Genomic DNA, 22170 nt, shown 5'->3' with positions numbered 1-22170 from the left:
CATACCATCGGAGAACAACAAATCGTTTAAACAATCTGTCTAGTGTATACCCAGCTTTGGTGCAAAGTTTGCACTATACATGCAATGTTAATATATAAGTCATATAAACAATCTATACTCAGATAAGGGAAGGTTTTAAGTGAAAAACATGTTTGTTAGCAAATGTCCTCCTTGATAGGTTCATACACATCCCTGTAGCTATAGAAATGTGTGTATTATAGTCAAACATTTTGAGAACTAGAGAGTAGAAACAGAGCTGTGTATATTATACTGACACTATTTTACGTAATAATGATAACCAAATAACTACAGTAGTAATAAATGTAATTGATATTACAAAACATCCTATTTATTTAATCTAAGATGGACTAAATAAAATATTAATTTACAATCATTCACCCTTAAAACATTTGCTACTATATGATGATATAATGTTCGGTGTGTTTTATAGAGAGGTAAAAATTAAATTATAATATAGCAACTGAAGAAAAAACAGATTCTATGTACATGGAGTAAAGTATTATCATCATTATAAACATTTCCAACACAATTGTCATTGTAATCATTCCACAATCATCATTGTAATAATTCCACAAGCCTGCTGTACCAGTCACAAAATTGTCTTTTTATGTTAGAGGAGTCAATGTAAAATTCAGTAGTCTTTCACTGTTCTTTGTGAAAGGTCACAATCTGAGCTCTGGACGCAGCATGGATACCACTCAATCTCCGACACTCTAGGACATGACACTGAGTATTTTGAACAGTGATTATACTACAGCAAAACAGAGTGAGATCAATACTTTATGATCCTGTCTTCCAGCTCCCCCCCGCCTTCCCCCACGATTGCGTACACCTGCACACATAACACTGCATGACAAATGGTCTTTCTAGTTGGAGTAATGGCTCCCGGCATGTTAGCAATCACTGGCAGCCAGACACACCTGCTCCTATTAATCGGGAACAATTTATCTCCATATATAATGCAGCAACTGCTTCCTGTCATGTACATTTAATTTATATATCCTGATATATAATACCATTATATGCCAAGCACAGAAAAGATTTCACGAAATGCTTTCACTTCAGAAAAAGCTGTCAGCCAAATGAAGCATAACATTAAACATAAAAAAGCCTCTTTGACTAATAAACATAAATAGCAAATGGCAGATGTGCATTAGGCCATAACCAAGACCATAACTACAGCCAGAGCGGCACATGTGACTTCTGTATAACGCAGCAACACAGCTCCTGACCACAGAGAGAATTCCGCTTCAGTCTAGCTGCAGAGTGATTTATCAAGCCAGATGTATCAAGCCTTAGAGATAAAGTGGAACAGTTGCCCAAAGCAACCAATCAGCTTCAACTGTTATTTATTGAGCACAGACTATGAAATGACAGTTAGAAACAGATTGGTTGCTTTGGGCAACTACCCTACTTTAGCTCTCTGTAAGGGGTCTATGTACTAAGCAGTGATAAGTTACAGAGTGAAAAGTGATAAGTGCCAGCCAATCAGCTTCCAACTGTCATCTCACAGGCTGTGTTTGAAAAATGACAGTTGGAAGCTGATTGGCTGGCACTTATCACAGACTTATCACTTTTCACTCTGTCACTTATCACTGCTTAGTACATAGGCCCCTAAAGCTTGATACATCCCACCCAGAATAATTCTGATAAAAGGAACCATAAGCTTCCCTACCTGTGCTATGAATGCACTTATTATGCTGCTGTGTGTGCCGTTGTTGTGGGATGGAGCAGATGCCACCAGTCTCTGACATATATGGTGACCAAGAGGACAATTGATTAAAGGGCAAAAAGTCCTATTGCCGACAAACCATGTGTTTTCAATGGTGAAACGCTTAGTTTTGCTTCGCCCTATGCAGAAAAGAGTTGCCGATGGCGATATCAGTAGCTCCCTGTTTTCATCCTATTATAGCCTTGGCATGGGAATCCTATTTAACAAGAACCATGACAGTATATGTAGCACCACAATGCCTGGCTGTTAGGATGGCAATATTAGATGAATATAATTGTTCAATGTTTCAGAATTTTCTATGAACTGGAATAAAGTTATATAATAAATAAATCTCCCAATAGTTTGGATTTCCTAAAGCAAAAATGGGGTGTCAGTCACCTACTGTAGCAGAAAGGAGGTGTGCTCCGGGAATGTGTTTCTTAGGATGACTAATTTGTCTTGATCAGAAATTTTCTGACCTATACATAGGGGCGACTTGATTTTAGGTTTTAAAACTACATGAGCCACAAACATTGGCACACATGAGGAAAAAGAAGATGAAAGGAATTTGCTAATGGCTTTATTTTCACATTATTAAATCTGCCAGAATAGTCTTAGAATATATGATCCATTAGTTATACTTTTATATCAGCCATAAATCTATGTTTGCAGCCTACAGTAGGTATTATAAAACCTCTGCCCATAAAACAAAACCACAGAAAAAGACAAGTTTGATGTCTGCTCTCACCTTGACGAATGGAACCCGGTTCTTGTCCTCGTGCACAGAGAGGTTTGTTTTAGATACTGGAAAGGAAAACAAATTCATTTATTTTTAGAAGTATTACAATTAAACTCAATATCGCAAAGGTGTTGTTCTTTCAAGCTCTAAAAAAAGCATGTGAGACAGATCTGATAGAGACAGAGATGTGCTTACATTTTTATGGAACTTATTGATTGGCAGTACATTCTGGTGCTTGATGAACCAAAAGCATCAGCATACCCTTCCAATCAATGGATCACACTGCATACAGGATAAATTAATCCCAGACAGAGAAAAGGAAGAGCGCTGCAGACTCAGACCTCATACACTGGCACCTGGTTGTGCAGGATGACAGTGCGAGAGGACTAGAGGTACAAGGGGAGAGGATAAAGCATAAAAGGGACATTTATAAAGCAAGCCACTGCACTGAATTTAATCATGGCCGTCTTTACAGTATTGTAGGCCATGGGAATAACAATGCACTGGGACGCCTACCCACCCATTCACAGGAATAAAAATTTAAATGGTCATTAAAATTAAAACTTTAGATTTATTGATACTTTCAACAAAATGAATGTGTAAATATAAAAAAAGTCATGTAAAGCGAGGATTACAGACTCCACCTCCATCTTCTCTTCTCCAGCTCGCAGTGCAGTTCCTGCTCTGCACTGCAGCTGTGTTTAAAGTATAAGGGCCCCCCTGAGAGAGGGGGGCATGGGGAGACATTCCCCATGTGTCCCCCCTTAATCAGGCTCTGTGGCGCAGGTTTGAAGGCAGGTAGAGAATGCAGCCTGGCCGCTCTGTTTGTGTGTAATTCACAATCAGAGCGGCCGGGGAGCATCTTTCTCTGGTTGCCTCTCAGCTGGCTGTCCTATTCACACTCCATGTAGATGCCCCCAGGCCCCTAGAATAGTGGAACCCTAGGCAGCTGCTCAGTGTGCCTATACGGTAAGATGACCCTGAATTTCATTAATATAATACAGGAAATATATCTAAGGCAAAATATTCCATGATCAACCATTTAATAATAAATATAATTTGCATACAGTATAATGTCCTAAACCAGAAATGTAATTACCCTATTTCTGCAATACAGGCAGCCGCTTATGGGGACTAAGCAAAGAGGACTCCAACCTATGTTCCCTATACAAGCTGCAAGACCAGCTCACACATAGAAAATCAGCACACACGGCAGGTTCTCAGACAGATTTAGTGCATAAACCCTTTTTGTGGCTGCACTGACAGTGAAAGCTTAGGTGTATACGGTAAAAGAATTTAGATTGTAAGCTCTCACGAGCAGGGCCCTCGTCCATCAGGTGCTTCTCCTTTCCCTTCCTTACACTATCTTATACTCCCTACAATGGCACCTAACCTTTAGTTGCTTCCTCCCTGCTACTTATTTTAGTGTTGCAATCACAGATGCAGTTATGTTTATAAACCATGTTCTTGAGCATGCAGGAGAGATCAAAGTGATCGCCAGGGCCGTAGCTAGGGTAGTGCGGCCGGTGCCATCGCACAGGGCACCACAGGTCAGGGGGCGCTGTTTGGGCCTGTTAAATTTCTATTTATTATCATTCTCACTTGTAGCTTCCTCTTATTTCATCCCCAGCATCTCCTGGCCTCCCCTATCTCTTCCCTGGCCCTTCCCCATGAGGCCATTCCCCTTTTTTGGGTGCATTATGTCCCTTTGAAAAATGAGAGGGGCGCCAATGCTCTGTCTGGCACAGGGCACCAAAAAGTCTAGCTACGGCTCTGGTGATCGCCGTACATGAGGTTGTGACCACATAATGTTGTGTATGTCACACTGCCCCTGGGAGCAAAGTGCTGGGAACTCATCAGTCCCTTCTCCCTCTCATTCAGTGCTGCATTAAACACCCGTAATCTCTTAACTGTTCTCTATGTATTTGCAAAGTGACAATATCAATGCCAATTAAAACAGCAATCATTTTTGGGATGTTCTTTGTAAGGCTGAACCCAGGGGCGGATTGGGATGGAAAACCAGCCCAGGAAATATCTGAAAGCAGACCAAATGGAGGCGGGTCTTTTGAGGGGGTGTGGTTTAAGGGGGCGGGATTGATCCTCATAGAGCCTGATTCTGAGTCTAAGGCAGTCACGGCCTCTCCTGTAGTTGTGTGAGGGACTTTATGCTAATACTACTACAATGCCCTTCCCTGGTGTAAAGGACTGAGGGCCTGATCAGAGCCGGACGCTCTGACCAGAGCGCTCGCTCTGAATCAGGGCCCTCCTCCATGAAAATGGAGCGGCCTCTTGGATGCTCGCATAGCTGTGGGTGACCACCTACAGCTATAGCGAGTGTCCATGATGATGGTCGCGATTGTCAAGACCATCGCGACCATCGGGGTTGTGACGGAGACCCTGCGGTAGGGTCTCGCTGCCGCAAGCCCTGGAGTGATTTTGGCTCTATCAGAGCCAAAATCACTCCCACTGACATCACTACTGATGTCAGTAGGGCCGGCTTCAGATGGTAGGCGTTCCCATGGGAACGCCTCTGTCTGGCAGCCACGCCCCCGGCACGCCCACCAAAGGGGGCGTGCTGTCAATCAACATCGACAGCACGCCCCCTTTGGTGCGAGACACGGAGCGACGGCTACCCCGTTGTGCGCATGCGCAGTAGGGCACCATCGACCCGCTTGCGAGCGTCCTGCGCTCGCGAGCGGGTCTGAATCAGGCCCTGAGACTCCCATTGTCAGTGTCTGAAGACACTGCAATCATGCTTTGTGCATCTTTAGACGCTACCATCAGTCACACCATTGAAACATTCACCAGCCCTACGCTAGGTGGAGATCATCTGACCTGAGTATGACCTCCAGTGTGAACAATTCAGCGTCTCTATACCCAACCACTTTCAGCAACACGTCTGTGTCACTACTATAACACACCAATACTATGCAATATCTGCGTCTGATTAGTCAGCCCCATGTAACTGCCCAGGAATGTCCAACACATTTCTAATACACTTCTTTGTGCTTTCGTCTGAATCTGTGCTGCGGCTCTGCACGAATACCACAAGGCTACATGCACGGAGCAACCCAGACGTAAAACATTGCACAGGTAAACCATAAAACATATTTGCCTTCACAGAAAAAACAAACAAACACAAACACTGGCCCCTATAGAAAAGAAACAAAACACATTGGCCTTAATAGGAAAAGACAAACAAATTGGTCCATTTTGTAATTTAGAAAATATCACTCAGTTTGGTACACATCATCATTTACTACATTCATAATATGTTATACGTGTAACAAACACATCTCCACATCCTCAGGCAGGTGACAGATCAAAGACTGTAATGATAGCACTGATTTGATTATTCTAATGGATAAGAGATTGGTGCACTCCACCTGAATGTATAATAAGATGATACTTGCTCATTTTACATAAACATTAACATATGTCACAATAATTACCAGTGCTATGAATATGTATGGATAAATCATTCCCTGGCAGCTGTCTATTTGTGTTCTGGTCTAGTAACACATTTATCATACAGCTAATAACTGTGCTACAGTATGTCTGTCCCTAGAGGCGCTTTCCTTTTCTTACTTTCCTATATATCAATAAAAACTATAACTGAAGGAATGAGGAAAATCAACTCATGCAAGTTTAGCCAAGATGAGGATTATCTGCATATAAAAACATATATGTTTAGGGTTTTATTGCAATAACAAAAACATCTACAGCATATTCATCATTTAAGACCAAAAACTTTATAAACCTTTGAGCTTTAATGATAATTATGCTGGAAAACTGAAAATGTAGTTTTAGGTAGAATGTATATAATAATCCCTCAAAGTCTGTCTGGAGTCAGGCTATAGTGGAGCAAACATTATGGCTTTGAGTTATACTCAGACTGCGTGTGATGTTCTTACTTGCAACTGCTACTAGCAAAGTGTCACTAAGAACAATGGGCCTGATTTAGAGTTGGACGCCATGTAAATATTTACGCAGATTGATCGGTTGTTTGCCAATGCGCAGGGCCGGCGCTTCCATTAGGCAGCTATAGGCAGCTGCCTAAGGGCGCCAGTACCTGAGGGGGCGGCCCGCTGAGGCTGCCTTGGAAAAGACTGTAGGATGTCTCTGAAAGAGACATCCTTCTTCTAGACCAGATGTTAGGAACATGTGGCATAAGGGTCTATTTCGGGTGGTGCCCAGTGAAGGCAGGAACAGATCTCTGAGATTAACGCAATCTGAGACGACAAGTGCGCCCGCCCCTCTCTCTCCTACAATTGGCCGGAGGGGACATCTGACTAGACAGCGTGCATAGGTCAGGTGGCCCCCCTATGTGATCCACCCCCGGATAGCAACTTCCACTGGAACCACCTGCACGTTAAGAACTTGCGGCCGCACAGTTCCAATCTCTTCTCCGAGGTGGTCACTGGGCTACTCTATCCCCGCAGCTTCCCAGGCAGTGTCGGCACCAGCAGGAGAACCGCAAACAGCAGCAATCTATGCTCACATGTGTGTGTGGTGGGGTAGAGTAGGCTGAGGTTTTGCCTAGGGTGCCAACAAACCTTGCACCGGCCCTGCCAATGTGCAGGCGCATAAGCTGCAAATCGCAACCGCTGAGATTGCTTTGTGATTGCACTTGCACAGAGGATCCACTCGCAAAGTGAGTGACAGTTAGTCAGCATTTAGTGGTGGTAACGGGGGCTCAGATAAACGCAGGCGTGTCTCACCGTCTGAACGCCGTTTCATGGGTGTGCATAAATTAGCCATTGCGATTGCATTCATAGCATGAGAGCTCTCAGCGTGTGAGGAGAGCTCCAGTGTTTGCGGTTGGTCAGACGAGCCGCAAGGACAAGATGGCTGCTCGAGGCGAGTCGATGTTATCGATTTTCATGTACATAAGCAACATTATACACAGAGAAGAAGGCAGAAGTGGTGTCCCTATGTGCGGGTGATCTTTGCAACCATTCGCATATTTCTGCAGCTGCATTCCGTATGAAATCACAGCTGCGATCGCATTAACGTCCATCTCTGAATCAGGCCCAATGGTTGGTAACTATGCAATGCAGAAAAGACTATACATAAGGTTCTCAGGTGTGTGTGCAGATTGCTAGCAAAAGAAGCATGAAAACCAAAAGTGAAAGGTTTCCAGAGACTCCACCATTTACTGTATCAGCGTACCATGAAAATGTCTATAGCAATTCTCAGCAACTTTACAGTATGAACACTTTTAAAAAAACATTTCACATTAGGCCAGAATTAAGCAGCCTTTAGTTCTCAAGATGTTAGGGATCTACAAATCTCAGCAGCTGGCTGAGCTGCCAAATCCTGGAGACCCCTAGGCACCCACAGCTACTGTCCACTTACCATCTAGCAGGTCTCTAATTTTATCCAAGTAAATCTCAAAGTAGGAAACCTGAAAAACAGTCACCAACAATGTGAATGGTTTTTACCATGATTGTAGCAAAATTCCAAATAAACTCTCTATAATACATTGTAATATAATAAATAAGCTAAACATGTTGATATGTTGCCTTCTGAATTAACATTTTTATTTGTGTGAAATATAATTTAATATACTGAATCTGTAACACTGATGCCAATTAATAATTATACAAACCTAATTACCACTGTTAATTAACATATCTCTGTCATGTTTTAAAGATCAAATAACTGGCATAATGGCCACATAATTTAATGCCAGTGAAATAATGGTTACGTCGTATATTGAATGGCATTATTTGCATGGTAGAATATGGTGGGTTTGGTATGTTTCTTTGACACTTACAGTAATGCATAGTGATACTGCTATTGGCATTATGCTAGCCACATTTTAACTGTCAACATTGTGTTCGTCAAAACAACTCTTTCTCCTATCTGTCTATTAAAATTGTGTCTACTAAATAGTTTGCCTTGTAAGCTCATGTATGCTGTGCGCTGGCACTATACCTTGATATGGAATTCCAGGTTCTCATCCATGGAGTAGATGTGGTTGAATATGTCCCTTGCAATTCTGGGTATTATCCCCATCATCTGTGGATCATGGAGTTTACCCTAAAGGGAATTGGAAAATTACAGTATTTATATCAGAGTTGAAGCCTGAGACATGCATTTGTTCCTGCAGCCAAACCATGAGTACTCTCCTCTGGGACATCAACAAATATACAAACCACCTGGCAAGTTTCAAAGATTTATAATGAAATGATTGTGTGAAAAAAAATTGTAGAAATTATTTACAATGAGGGACTGCAAGAAAATTTATCGCAGGTCCGCTACAAGGGTGGAGCATGGGTAAGTTATATGAAAGTATTTGCAGTTCTTACTGATCTGTATTACAGAGTAATGTATACATACAGATGTGCCCACATACATCTTATTTCTTTATGTGTTAAAAAGGCCTTCTAGTCGTGCCTTCTAGTCGCGTCTTTTCGTGCAACTTTTTACTTTCCAATCTGTCTTATTCGCACAGTGATGCAAATGGGATGTACAAGCAGCTTCTGCTGATTAAAATGATATGCAGCATGCCTACGTTCTGTGTGCGACTGTGGCTGTATCTGCATACGAAATGCTACATTACAGTGTCACAGCCGCTGTAACGTAGTATTTCAAAGGCAGATACACCCGCAGTTGCACATATAATATAGGCTGTGTGAATAAGACACATTGGAAGGAACAAAGTCGCACAGAAAGAGGCTTGGCGCTACCGAGTCACATGGTGCTCACGTGTTATGTTTAACGCGAATTGTAGCGCACGGAGGTAAGATGTATGTGGACACATCTGTGTCATGGTCATGAATGCTGAATTAATTGATGGCATTCGTTGTTGGCCGCATGCCAACATAACCTAGAAATTGGCTGTACATGAAAAAATTAACTCCTTGCTCTGTCACTAATGGTTTTTGGCCAGATACAAATAGCCCTCTTCTTAAATCATTTCGGTTGTATTCCCGCTGCTTTGAAAGTGTTGTAAAATCTTGCGGCTAGGGTGGGTTAGCATTTATATACATTTATATACATGTTCTATGCTAGTATGAATCACAGCATCAGCCGGACCACTGTGGAATCCTTCTGCTTTTACATAATGTAAGGTCCTTCTGTGAGGGGTTTTACACTATTTGCACTAATTCTATAACGCATAATTAACTAGCCTTATCACGGATAAGGCTGACTAATTCATGGTAAGTAAAATGTTCATTTTTATCATGCAATATTATCAAGTACAAAGGTAAAACAATGTAAAATAACATCTACCAGACCAATAGCAAAAATTGTATTATTCAAATCTAAGTACACAAATCAAGATTATCTGCTGCTTTCCCCTAAACCTGTCGTTCAATTCAAGAATGATCAATGGGTGAAGTTGAAGAATCTGGAGTTGTTGTATTACATTAGTGTCTACATTCTTCTCTCCTGTTAAACTTAACACTAATGCCGGGCATCCACTATACAATTATTGAGGCAATATGACCAAGATCAGGGGATTCCACCAATAATTGCACTTTGTGTGCTGGTGACTGAGGGTTAAATATCGATTGGTCGGGCATGCCGGATTGTCCAGCATGCCCGACTGGTGCAATATTTTGTATGTTAAATGTCTGCCGCATCGGGCAGTGTATGCACAGCCGCGGCCAACTGACAGACCTTTGCCCTGTTCCTTCCCATGGAAGGAATGGTGAAATGTCTCCTCCCCGGGAGCGGAGAGCAGATATTGGGGCCAATACACTGTGAGATATCTCACAGTGTATGCCCGCGATATCTGATTGATGACAGGCTGCCAGATAAAATGTCTGTCGGTATGACAGGCATGTTATCTGGTACTGGCAGTGTATGTCCAGCTTAAGACTAAAGGTGCCTACACACTAGACGATGTGCTCTTGATGCGATATCGTGAAGGATTTCCCTTGCACTCTCCACTCTACAGTGGTTAGCATTGCTGACTACAGCTATGGGTCATTGGTTTGATTCTAACCAGGGACATTGTTGTGGAAGTGTATGTTCTCTCATGGTTTTATTAACTCATTCCAAGTCATACTTTAATTATATTAATTGGCTTCTGATGAAATTAGCCCTTCGTGTATGTGTGTGTATCCATGTGGTAGGGAATATGGATTGTAGGTAACACTGGGGCAGGGACAGATGTGAATGGCTATATGTTATCTGGAAAGTGCAGCAGAATATGAAGCTAACATAAAATAACTGTTTACTGACAGTAGATTTGTGCTTTGTATTTTCAGTGGCTCCTTAAATAATTTGTAATAGTTTTCATTATAGGAAGAGCAAGATGATAACATACTGTACCTCCATGGTGTGCGTCTTCCCAGAGGCAGTTTGCCCATAAGCAAAGATGGTCCCATTGTATCCAGCCAGCACATCTAAAGGGAACAGGTATTTATTATTGAGGAGCAAATATCACAAGCAGTAACAGTAAGTTATTTGCCTAGAACATGGTTGTGTTAGACAAGTACCGCTTAATATATTCCACCTAGATTAAAATAAATAGCTTGGATGTAATATATATATATATATATATACACACACACATAGTATATATATATATATATATATATATATATATATGGTAGACAAGTACAGATGGATGCAAACTGCTTTTTATATAAAAAGAAACTATTTACTACATTTAAACATTATGAATATTTATATACTAGTAAGGAAAAGATTATTTATGCTACGGGAAAATGCCGCCCTACTTAAATGTTTAATCTCATATATAATACTATAATACATGTTACCTTTAACAATCTGCATTGCACAGGCATGGTAGACCTGCTCCTGAGTCGTATTTGGAGGAAACACACGGTCAAACGCATAGGGTTTACCCTAAAGTAAAAAAAAACCATTGAGTTAATAAAAGCAAAAAGATCATAGGACAAAAGTATACTTTAGATTACATGGTGAGATAATAAACAATTTGCCTTATCTCCCCTTTATATTAAGTATTTTGTGAACTACTGAACTAATTGAATAGCCTTGGGCATAAAAGTCTCCGCACTGTAAATTAACGAGGCTAATTGAGTCCAACCCTTAGGCTGCTACACATTAACGGTAATTTAAAAAAGCTGTAATATACAGTATTGTGAAGTCACCAATCAAGCAGCAATTTAGTATAACTAAAAAATAAAGTCAAATACTTTGTACAGTAATACTCATCAGTCCAAAATGTATCATTATTGCCATAGAATAGCTCCCATGAACAGAACTATTAATCTTTATTTAAATGCCTCCCAAAATGTCATATGACCAAAGAGGGACTTGTTTCAAAAACACATATATTTTCATGTGGGCTTGCGAGCCCAGAAGACTGCGGACGTCCACGCAGTCTCTGGGCTGACCACTCCCAGAAAACAGGGTGGACACGCCCGGTTTCCAGGAACGTCGGTCGCCCCGCCTCCACACCGCCCCTTAAATGCCTCTGCCTGTCAATCAGGCACAGGCATTCAAGGACTAGCCTGGGTCTTAGTAGGACCAATTCTGCACACTCGCAGAATGGGTCCTGCGCATACGCAGATTCACGATACTCTTGCGTGCACTGCTAAATTAGCCCCGTAGACTGTAATGGCAAAGTTTAGGAACCTCTGTGCTAAGCCATTATGTAAAACCAAAACAGCAACGCATATATCAAAAGAAATAAAAATGGTTTTATTTCCCAATATAAAGAGTAACTGTTGTTTCCAAGGAAAATAATGAATCTTCTGTTTTTCTAATGTTCCATATGGCAGATATATATTTATTATTATTATTTTTTTTATCACCACACAAATTTCCAAGGGACCAATTTACCTGAAGGTCTTGCTTCATCCCCTCACACAGCATGACAAAAACACAACTGCTATCCTGCTTGGCACCATACAAGCTATTGTATTGTCTGCAGTTACAGTCTCACTCACTCAGAATTTTAACCAGCCATATAAATATCATGGCATGACAACAGCCGCCTCCTGCCGAGGTGCCTGACATCTTGCGTGATCTCTGTGATTGAAACCAATCTGCATTTAATTTTAGAAAAAGAGAGTTTCTGTAAGAGCTAAGATCTGAACTACATTGAGTTACATTAGAAGCTTCTAAATATTTCACAGAACCCGGAGTGGTCTGTTGGGGAATGTAATTAGCATACTGCAGATTACACTTCCTCAGGGTAACGACTCAATACTTCTTATCCTTGATCACATCAATGTCTCCAGGCTGCTGCTGGCTGTGGAAGGGAAATCAGCACCGGGAGCTGTCCAGGATCTGAAATCTGTTCTCCCTTTCCACAGAGACTCAGATTACTCCTGTCATAATATTACAGTCAGCAGCTACTGTATATAATAAATAGATCGTGAACACATTAGACACATTTGTAAAAGTGCAAAAATAGTGCAGATGCTCTTGTGATGACATGTACATACATTTGCCAAACTGCACCAATGTAAAATAGGTAAGTGTATGGCATTGCGCGCCAATAAGATGGCATCTTCAGGGTGTGGGGGGCAAAATCATATACAGTAGCTGATGAGAATAGTAGGGAAGAGGAACAATGGTGTGCCTTGCTGTGCTCCTATTTTTCTACTGAAGTGCAAAAATTAAATTTTCCTTCATGGGACATACATGTTTCAATGAGCTGGTGGAGGGGGGGGGGGGGTATGGTGAAGAAGCCCCATCTTGAGATGACATTTCCATGTATTACAGGTATGCATACAGCCTTTTCCTTCCCACAGTATTCTCTGGTTAGTCAGAGATGCCGGTAACTGAACCTCACCCCTATACAGGAAGGCCCAGCACATATGACAGGGATAGGTTTCAAACACCCCACCATAAAGCTAAATCACTGAAAGCAGAACACTGCCTTTTTTCAAATGTAACTGCAGCCACGGACATACCTTGCTCACCAAATGTAATCATTTCTAACTTGGCATTTAAAGAAAGAGGCTTATGGCATTGTAAAAAGTAATGTTCTGTAAATGGCACACTTCTCCGACTGTTAAGCACACAATGTCAGAAAAAAAAATTAAAGAATGAACCATTTGCCAAAGATAATGAATATATACAGTATACTGTATATATGTATATATATATATATATATATATATATATATATATATATATATATATATATAAAATTGAATATTGCCATATTAGAGGAATGGCGAAAAGCAGGACACCTTAAAGAGGGGCCCTCCTGTACTTACAAAATTATGCATTTTTGCACTTTAGTAGGAAGGCATAAGCAATGTGGAAAGTACATAAGTACACATAACAGGGACAAACAGTCCCAAAGTATCCTTTCACAATTGATTTAAGATATAAAAGAAGCTAAAACTGAGGTTTATGTTTTAAGGAAACATATGGAAAGGTTTAAATAAATGTTCCTAAGTGGAAGTAGGTAGGACTTTGACGTGACGTTTCCCTCTTTCAACATGCACTGCTTGCATTTCATATATGACCCTTATTGACAAACTTTATGGCTGTTTTTGTTTTCTGCACAATATTGCAAAAAGATCAATTATTCAACTACATTTTGTTAATTTTTACCTATTTAAGAAGCATCTTGGTATCATTTTTTAAATCACTTTTTACCCTAAACAAATAGTTTCCACAGAACCGGTGTTATTTATCATTTTGTATGGGAAAAATAAAGTAAATTAAGCAATGATCAATGTAAAATTGGATTTTGTTTAGAGGCTTTTTGTTGTTATTTTTTTTTTAAAATGTTTATTATTTTTTTTTATATTCAATAATCTTTCCTTATTGTCCACACTTTCTGTTGTTTTATACTTGGGGGGCAGTTCAATTACAGGTGATGTGCCGATGAGCATCACTTTATGCTTAGCTGTGCACATTTTTGCCATATACTCTAGCTGCAACACCGCATGTTTTCTAGCACATCTCTATGGGAAAAACTTGCAAGTTGTTGGACACGATGTGCTGCTCCAGAACAGCACATCATGGACCTCGCATGTAATTTAATTGTCCCCTTTAAATTGGCCCATTTTAATTCTATCAAAAACTTATTTTTTTCATTAACAGAGAAGTCATAAGGTCTATTTGGCCAGGAAACTATCTACAATTTTAACAATTTCAATCAATTTCACAAAAAATAAATTCAGCAAAAAATGTTGACATTTGGTTGGTGATTCTTGATGCAGAATCTGACACTCTACTTTTTCAATCCTTCACTAAAAGTCCATCAAATGTACATTAATAATTCTAATATATACTGCAATAATGTCTGCTTCTAACTAGCAAACAACTTGGTGGATTCATTCGGACTGTTTCTTAACTTAGAACAATACACTTGTTAAAAAAGTTGCAGTTAGGCTATAAAGTCCAAAGTAATAGTGATAGTCTTGTATAGCAACAAAATAACATATAGGAAAATTCTTCTTAATCTCTGGATTATTAACCTATACTTATATAACACCAATATATTAAAACCTCTACCACACAATCAGAGTAACTGTGCATTGCTAGTATGTTTTTGGACTGTTGGGGGAAATCAGAGGAAACCCAAATCCCTTGAAGACACCCAGGCAAACACTAGCATTAACCTCTGGTGTGTGTGTGAGTGTGTGTGTGTGTGTGTGTGTGTGTGTGTGTGTGTGTGTGTGTGTGTGTGTGTGTGTGTGTGTGTGTTATACAAGTGCAGAGATTGTGCCAAGGTCAGATAACATGGCCCCAGTGCTATTAAGCATCAATGCTAACCACTGCGTCACTGACATTTTGTGGTACTGCTGAAAAGATTACCCTAAAGGGGGGTGAAACCAGATCTCATTGATAGTTTAAGTAGTTAATAGACTCCAATGAATTTCAATCAGCTTCCTCATTATTTTAGAAAATTTGTCACATCTCTCTGTTAAATGGATTTGTAATCCATAAATGGAGCCACAAGCCCAATTCACCCCAGAATGCAAAACGACTATTAAAGCACTGGCAATAAATATAAAAGCAAATTGCAACACACAGAGCAAGCTGCTCCCATGTGCTTGCCATGACATGTAAGTATAGCACATGCTCCTCTCTAAACACTGTACATCATGTATGACTATTCCATGCAGTACAGAGACACTATGGATATATGGAGTAGGGGTGAGCGGGTTCGGATTTCTGAAATCCAAACCCCCCCGAGCCCCCCCGATCCGAGGCAGATCCGAGTCAGGCTCGACTTTTCCCGCCTGACTCGGATCTGAAATCGAGGCAAAACGTCATCATCCCGCCTTCCGAGTCTCGCGGGTTTTGGATCCTATATAAGGTACCTGCGTCGGCGCCATTTTCTCACTCGGCTATGGACAGTGAAGAGGGAGGGTGGGAGTTAGGGCTGGCTGGGCTGTGTAGTGTAGTGTAGTGCAGAGTAGTGTTGTGCTGTGCTGTGCTGCGCTGTGCTGCTGTTGTCCACTACTTCAAAGTCCATAGGGGCTGGCTGTGTTGTGCTGTGCTGCTGTTGTTAATAGGGGCTGTGTCCACTACTTCAAAGTCCATAGGGGCTGGCTGGACTGTGCTGTGCAGTCAGTTCTCCATAGGGGCTGTGTCCACTCCAAAGTCCTGTGCAGTGTCCCAGTCCTAAAGGGGTGCTGTAGTGTTGTCCAGGGGGTGCTCTGTCCATCAGGGGTGCTCCCCCCAAGTGCTAAAAAAATTATATTTTTTGTGTGTTTGTGAATTGTGTGCGCAGTAGCCGCACGTGCATCAACAAAGTAGTGCCAAGCGTGCGCCTGTGTCATAAGTAAAGGGCCGGCTGGCTTGAACGTTAAAGGGTGCTGTAATCCCCAAAGTACACTCCAGTCCAAACCAAAAAAAAAAATATTTTCTGTGTTTGTGAATTGTGTGCGCAGTAGCCGCACGTGCATCAACAAAGTAGTGCCAAGCGTGCGCCTGTGTCATAAGTAAAGGGCCGGCTGGCTTGACCGTTAAAGGGTGCTGTAACCCCCAAAGTACACTCCAGTCCAAACCAAAAAAAAAAATATTTTCTGTGTTTGTGAATTGTGTGCGCAGTAGCCGCACGTGCATCAACAAAGTAGTGCCAAGCGTGCACCTGTGTCATAAGTAAAGGGCCGGCTGGCTTGACCGTTAAAGGGTGCTGTAACCCCCAAAGTACACTCCAGTCCAAACCAAAAAAAAAAATATTTTCTGTGTTTGTGAATTGTGTGCGCAGTAGCCGCACGTGCATCAACAAAGTAGTGCCAAGCGTGCGCCTGTGTCATAAGTAAAGGGCCGGCTGGCTTGACCGTTAAAGGGTGCTGTAACCCCCAAAGTACACTCCAGTCCAAACCAAAAAAATATATATTTTCTGTGTTTGTGAATTGTGTGCGCAGTAGCCGCACGTGCATCAACAAAGTAGTGCCAAGCGTGCGCCTGTGTCATAAGTAAAGGGCCGGCTGGTTGACCGTTAAAGGGTGCTGTAACCCCCAAAGTACATTCCAGTCCAAACCAAAAAAAATATAATTTTCTGTGTTTGTGAATTGTGTGCGCAGTAGCCGCACGTGCATCAACAAAGTAGTGCCAAGCGTGCGCCTGTGTCATAAGTAAAGGGCCGGCTGGCTTGACCGTTAAAGGGTGCTGTAACCCCCAAAGTACACTCCAAACCAAAAAAAAAATATTTTCTGTGTTTGTGAATTGTGTGCGCAGTAGCCGCATGTGCATCAACAAAGTAGTGCCAAGCGTGCGCCTGTGTCATAAGTAAAGGGCCGGCTGGCTTGACCATTAAAGGGTGCTGTAACCCCCAAAGTACACTCCAGTCCAAACCAAAAAAAAAATTATTTTCTGTGTTTGTGAATTGTGTGCGCAGTAGCCGCACGTGCATCAACAAAGTAGTGCCAAGCGTGCGCCTGTGTCATAAGTAAAGGGCCGGCTGGCTTGACCGTTAAAGGGTGCTGTAACCCCCAAAGTACACTCCAAACCAAAAAAAAAATATTTTCTGTGTTTGTGACTTGTGTGCACTGTGGCTGCACGTGCATCAACAAAGGAGCAGCGCCAAGCGTGCGCCTGTGTCCCATAAGTAAAGAGCTGGCTGGCTCATTTCTTAAAGGGTGGTGTAACCCACAAAGTGCACTACTCTCCAGCAAAAATAAAAAAATATTTTCTGTGTTTGTGTGCGCTTTAGCCGCACGTATATATCAATATAACATAAATGGAGGACCAAACTTTCTCCGATAAAAATAAAATAGGGAAAGATCAAGAACCACTTCTTCCTAGTGCTGTTGCTGCTGCTGGGAGTTGTTCATCATCCCAGAGAGGAAGTAGGAACATCACTACTTTTACTAAACAATTGACCCTCCAACAGTCCCTAGCGATGAGGATGAAGTACGACAGCAGTCATCCTGAAGCAAAACGTATAACTGAGGCCTTGACTGCTATGTTGGTGTTAGACGTGCGTCCGGTATCCGCCATTAGTGCAGTGGGATTTAGACAATTGATGGAGGTAGTGTGTCCCCGGTTCCAAATCCCGTCTAGATTCCACCTGCATCCTCAAAGCAGCAGCGACAAGCGTGCGTCTGTATGTTAAAGGGTGGTGTAACCCTCAAAGTGCGCTCCACAAACAATAAAAATATTCTTCTTCTTTTTTCTGTCTTTGTGAATTGTGTGGGCTGTAGCCGCACTTGCATCCTCAAAGCAGCAGCGACAAGCGTGCGTCTGTATGTTAAAGGGTGGTGTAACCCTCAAAGTGCGCTCCACAAACAATAAAAATATTGTTCTTTTTTTTTCTGTCTTTGTGAAATGTGTGGGCTGTAGCCGCACCTGCATCCTTAAATCAGCAGCGACAAGCGTGCGCCTGTCTGTTAAAGGGTGGTGACACCCTCAAAGTGTGCTACACAAACAATAAAAATATTGTTCTTTTTTTTTCTGTCTTTGTGAAATGTGTGGGCTGTAGCCGCACCTGCATCCTTAAAGCAGCAGCGACAAGCGTGCGTCTGTCTGTTAAAGGGTGGTGTAACTCTCAAAGTGCTCCAAAAAATAAAAAACTATTTTTTTAATGTGTTTGTGACTTGTGTGCGATGTAGCCGCACTTGCATCCTCAAAGCAGCAGCGACAAGCGTGCGTCTGTCTGTTAAAGGGTGGTGTAACTCTCAAAGTGCTCCAAAAAATAAAAAACTATTTTTTTAATGTGTTTGTGACTTGTGTGCGATGTAGCCGCACTTGCATCCTCAAAGCAGCAGCGACAAGCGTGCGTCTGTCTGTTAAAGGGTGGTGACACCCTCAAAGTGTGCTACACAAACAATAAAAATATTCTTCTTCTTTTTTCTGTCTTTGTGAATTGTGTGGGCTGTAGCCGCACTTGCATCCTCAAAGCAGCAGCGACAAGCGTGCGTCTGTCTGTTAAAGGGTGGTGACACCCTCAAAGTGTGCTACACAAACAATAAAAATATTCTTCTTTTTTTTCTGTCTTTGTGAATTGTGTGGGCTGTAGCTGCGCTTGCATCCTCAAAGCAGCAGCGACAAGTGTGCGTCTGTCTGTTAAAGGGTGGTGACACCCTCAAAGTGTGCTACACAAACAATAAAAATATTCTTCTTCTTTTTTCTGTCTTTGTGAATTGTGTGGGCTGTAGCCGCACTTGCATCCTCAAAGCAGCAGCGACAAGCGTGCGTCTGTCTGTTAAAAGGGGGTTGAACCCTCAAAGTGCGCTCCACAAACAATAAAAATATTCTTCTTTTTTTTTCTGTCTTTGTGAATTGTGTGGGCTGTAGCTGCGCTTGCATCCTCAAAGCAGCAGCGACAAGTGTGCGTCTGTCTGTTAAAGGGTGGTGACACCCTCAAAGTGTGCTACACAAACAATAAAAATATTCTTCTTCTTTTTTCTGTCTTTGTGAATTGTGTGGGCTGTAGCCGCACTTGCATCCTCAAAGCAGCAGCGACAAGCGTGCGTCTGTCTGTTAAAAGGGGGTTGAACCCTCAAAGTGCGCTCCACAAACAATAAAAATATTCTTCTTTTTTTTTCTGTCTTTGTGAATTGTGTGGGCTGTAGCCGCACTTGCATCCTCAAAGCAGCAGCGACAAGCGTGCATCTGTCTGTTAAAGGATTACATCGGTGACAGCATCCAAGTAGGCATGTCAGACAGTCCGTACATGTACTGCCAGGAAAAAGAAGCAATTTGGAGGTCCCTGTACAAACTGGCTCTATTTTACCTGAGTTGCCCCCCCTCCAGTGTGTACTCCGAAAGAGTGTTTAGTGCAGCCGGGAACCTTGTCAGCGAAAGGCGTAGGAGGTTGCTTCCACAAAATGTGGAGAAGATGATGTTCATAAAATGAATTATCAACTCTTCCAGAGAGACCAGCCTCCAGAACGTACAGAGGGACCTGTGGTTGTGGATTCCAGTGGGGACGAATTAATACTCTGTGAGGATGAGGATGTACACAACACTGAAGAGGGTGAGGAATCGGTGGATGAGGAGGATGAGGACGACATCTTGCCTCCGTAGAGCCAGTTTGTGCAGGGACAGATTAATTGCCAGCTTGTTTTGTGGGGGCCCAAACGAACCAATCATTTCAGCCACAGTCGTGTGGCAGACCCTGGCGCTGAAATGTTTGGTTTGTTTAAGTGTGCATGTCCTGTTTATACAACATAAGGGTGGGTGGGAGGGCCCAAGGACAATTCCATCTTGCACCTCTTTTTTTTCTTTGCATTATGTATAGTTTGGGGCCTAGTTTTTCAAACTGCCATCCTGTCTGCCACTGCAGTGCCACTCCTAGATGGACCACGTGTTTGTGCCGCCCACTCGTATCTCTTAGCATAGTCATCCAGCTACCTCGGTGCAACCTTTTGGACATAAAAACACTATTGTGAGGTGTGAGGTGTTCAGAATAGACTGGAAATGAGTGGAAATGAAGGTTATTGAGGTTAATAATAGCATAGGAGCAGAAAAACCCACAAATTCTGTGATTTTAGCAGTTTTTATGCTTTTTTTCAAAAAAATACAGATCCAAAACACAAAACCCAGAACCCAAAACACGGAAGGGTGGTTTTGGCAAAACCAATCCAGATCCAAAACACGAAGAAAGATCCAGATCCAAAACCAAAACACAAAACACGAAAAGTGGCCGGTGCACACCCCTAATATGGAGTTGACACTAATGCACTGTGAACTAGGTAGTGATATTTCATCTGCATGCACATAGAGAGATAACAATTCCTAGACCAGGTCTGCACTCTGCTTGGATGAATACTATTTCAGGAGACAAATCCTATTTCACAATTTTTTTACATGACAGCTACATTCTTGAAACATTAATGCTTTTAATGCAAAAGTTGAAATACTGCATTTTTCTTGTGGCCAATTATACTTTTGTCAGCTATTAGTTCTCAATTGCCATCATCTGTTGTCTTGGCAACACTATCCCAACGGAGAAGGTTATCATCCTAATGCAACCAGAAACCGATATTGAAGGTCTTTCAATCTCAATCCTATCTGCTCAGTCCACAAGGGTATTCTGCTTAATTCTCAGCTGTTCAGTCCAAAAGATTCATTACACTGCAAGGATTTGAGCTTGAATTAACTACTATACACACTATTATAAATAGATGTTTGAATGGTATATGAGCACCCCTCAAATTCTGGTATAAAACAATGCACAGGAATAGTCTTGTTCAGCGTATATCTCATTTTCAAGAGCAACTAATAAAGAAAATTACCTAAAACCGCCAGAAAGCCCCATCGTCCTCCATTTTATTGTTATATGACATGAAATCAGGATTTTGGTACTTACCGATAAATCCCTTTCTCCGATTCCACAGGGGACACTGGAGTCTCAGTACAATGGGCTATAGATGTGGGATAACCGGGAGCTGGCACTTTAATAAATTTGAATAGTAGCTAGCTCCTCCACAGGGGACATTGGACGCCCACCCTGCGCTGTTCTGCCTGCATAAATTGTTTTCCAGGTTCAGATGGTTGTTTTTTACCAGGGTCTGATTGGAATGTTGTTGTTTCTTTTATAACACTATTTACTTCTTTTTACATGAATGCTGTAGCTTTTCTATCTCCTTTCTCCTTTTGTTCCAGCTCCCCTCGGGCACAGTTTATTTAGACTGACCTGTAGGGGGCTATAGAGGGGGAGGAGCTAGCTACTATTCAAATTTATTAAAGTGCCGGCTCCTGATTATGCCACATCTATACCCCATTGTACTGAGACTCCAGTGTCCCCTAGTGGATGAAGGAGAAATTTACAGTGTTGTAACACACTTCTCCCTACCACTCCAAACCAAATTTGACTGTTAAATTATAATTAAAATTGATCTACACAGCATAAGTGATCCCATAGAATATTTAGAAACAGTTATTGTGAAAATCCAGAAATACCCTGCCAGAGTTATTAAACCTACCAGAAGGAAAGATGATCATCCAGATACCTTGCCAGAGTTATTAAACCTACCACAAAGAAATGTGATAATCCACAAATACCCTGCCAGTTCTTAAACCTACCACAAGGAAAGATGATTATCCAGAGATACCCTGCCAGAGTTATTAAACCTACCACACAGAAATGTGATAATCCAGACATATCCTGTCAGAGTTATTAAACCTACCACAAAGAAATGTGATAATCCAGAAATATCCAAACCTACCACAAAGAAATGTGATAATCCAGAAATATCCTGTCAGAGTTATTAAATTTACCACAAAGAAATGTGATAATCCAGAAATATCCTGTCAGAGTTATTAAATTTACCACAAAGAAATGTGATATTCCAGAAATAAACTGTCAGAGTCATTAAACCTACCA

The 22170-nt window shown here is 41.6% G+C and overlaps 1 protein-coding gene across 1 annotated transcript in view; it reads right to left on the bottom strand.

Moving 5' to 3' along the window:
• The window catches only part of KIF5A (kinesin family member 5A), a 127784-nt gene that overhangs the window by 62818 nt on the left and 42796 nt on the right, over positions 1 to 22170 (bottom strand). The window contains exons 2-6 of the mRNA XM_088465904.1: positions 11213 to 11300; positions 10761 to 10834; positions 8412 to 8516; positions 7830 to 7878; positions 2481 to 2536 (exon numbers count right to left, since the gene is read on the bottom strand). Coding sequence (XP_088322030.1) covers positions 2481 to 2536; positions 7830 to 7878; positions 8412 to 8516; positions 10761 to 10834; positions 11213 to 11300 — 372 coding nt within the window. The remainder of the gene's footprint in view (positions 1 to 2480; positions 2537 to 7829; positions 7879 to 8411; positions 8517 to 10760; positions 10835 to 11212; positions 11301 to 22170) is intronic.

The sequence above is a fragment of the Taudactylus pleione genome, unplaced genomic scaffold (genome assembly GCF_031769625.1).
Source record: "Taudactylus pleione unplaced genomic scaffold, aTauple2 ptg000065l, whole genome shotgun sequence".
Classification (NCBI taxonomy): domain Eukaryota; kingdom Metazoa; phylum Chordata; class Amphibia; order Anura; family Myobatrachidae; genus Taudactylus; species Taudactylus pleione.
This window is presented reverse-complemented; position numbering and strand designations above follow the sequence as displayed.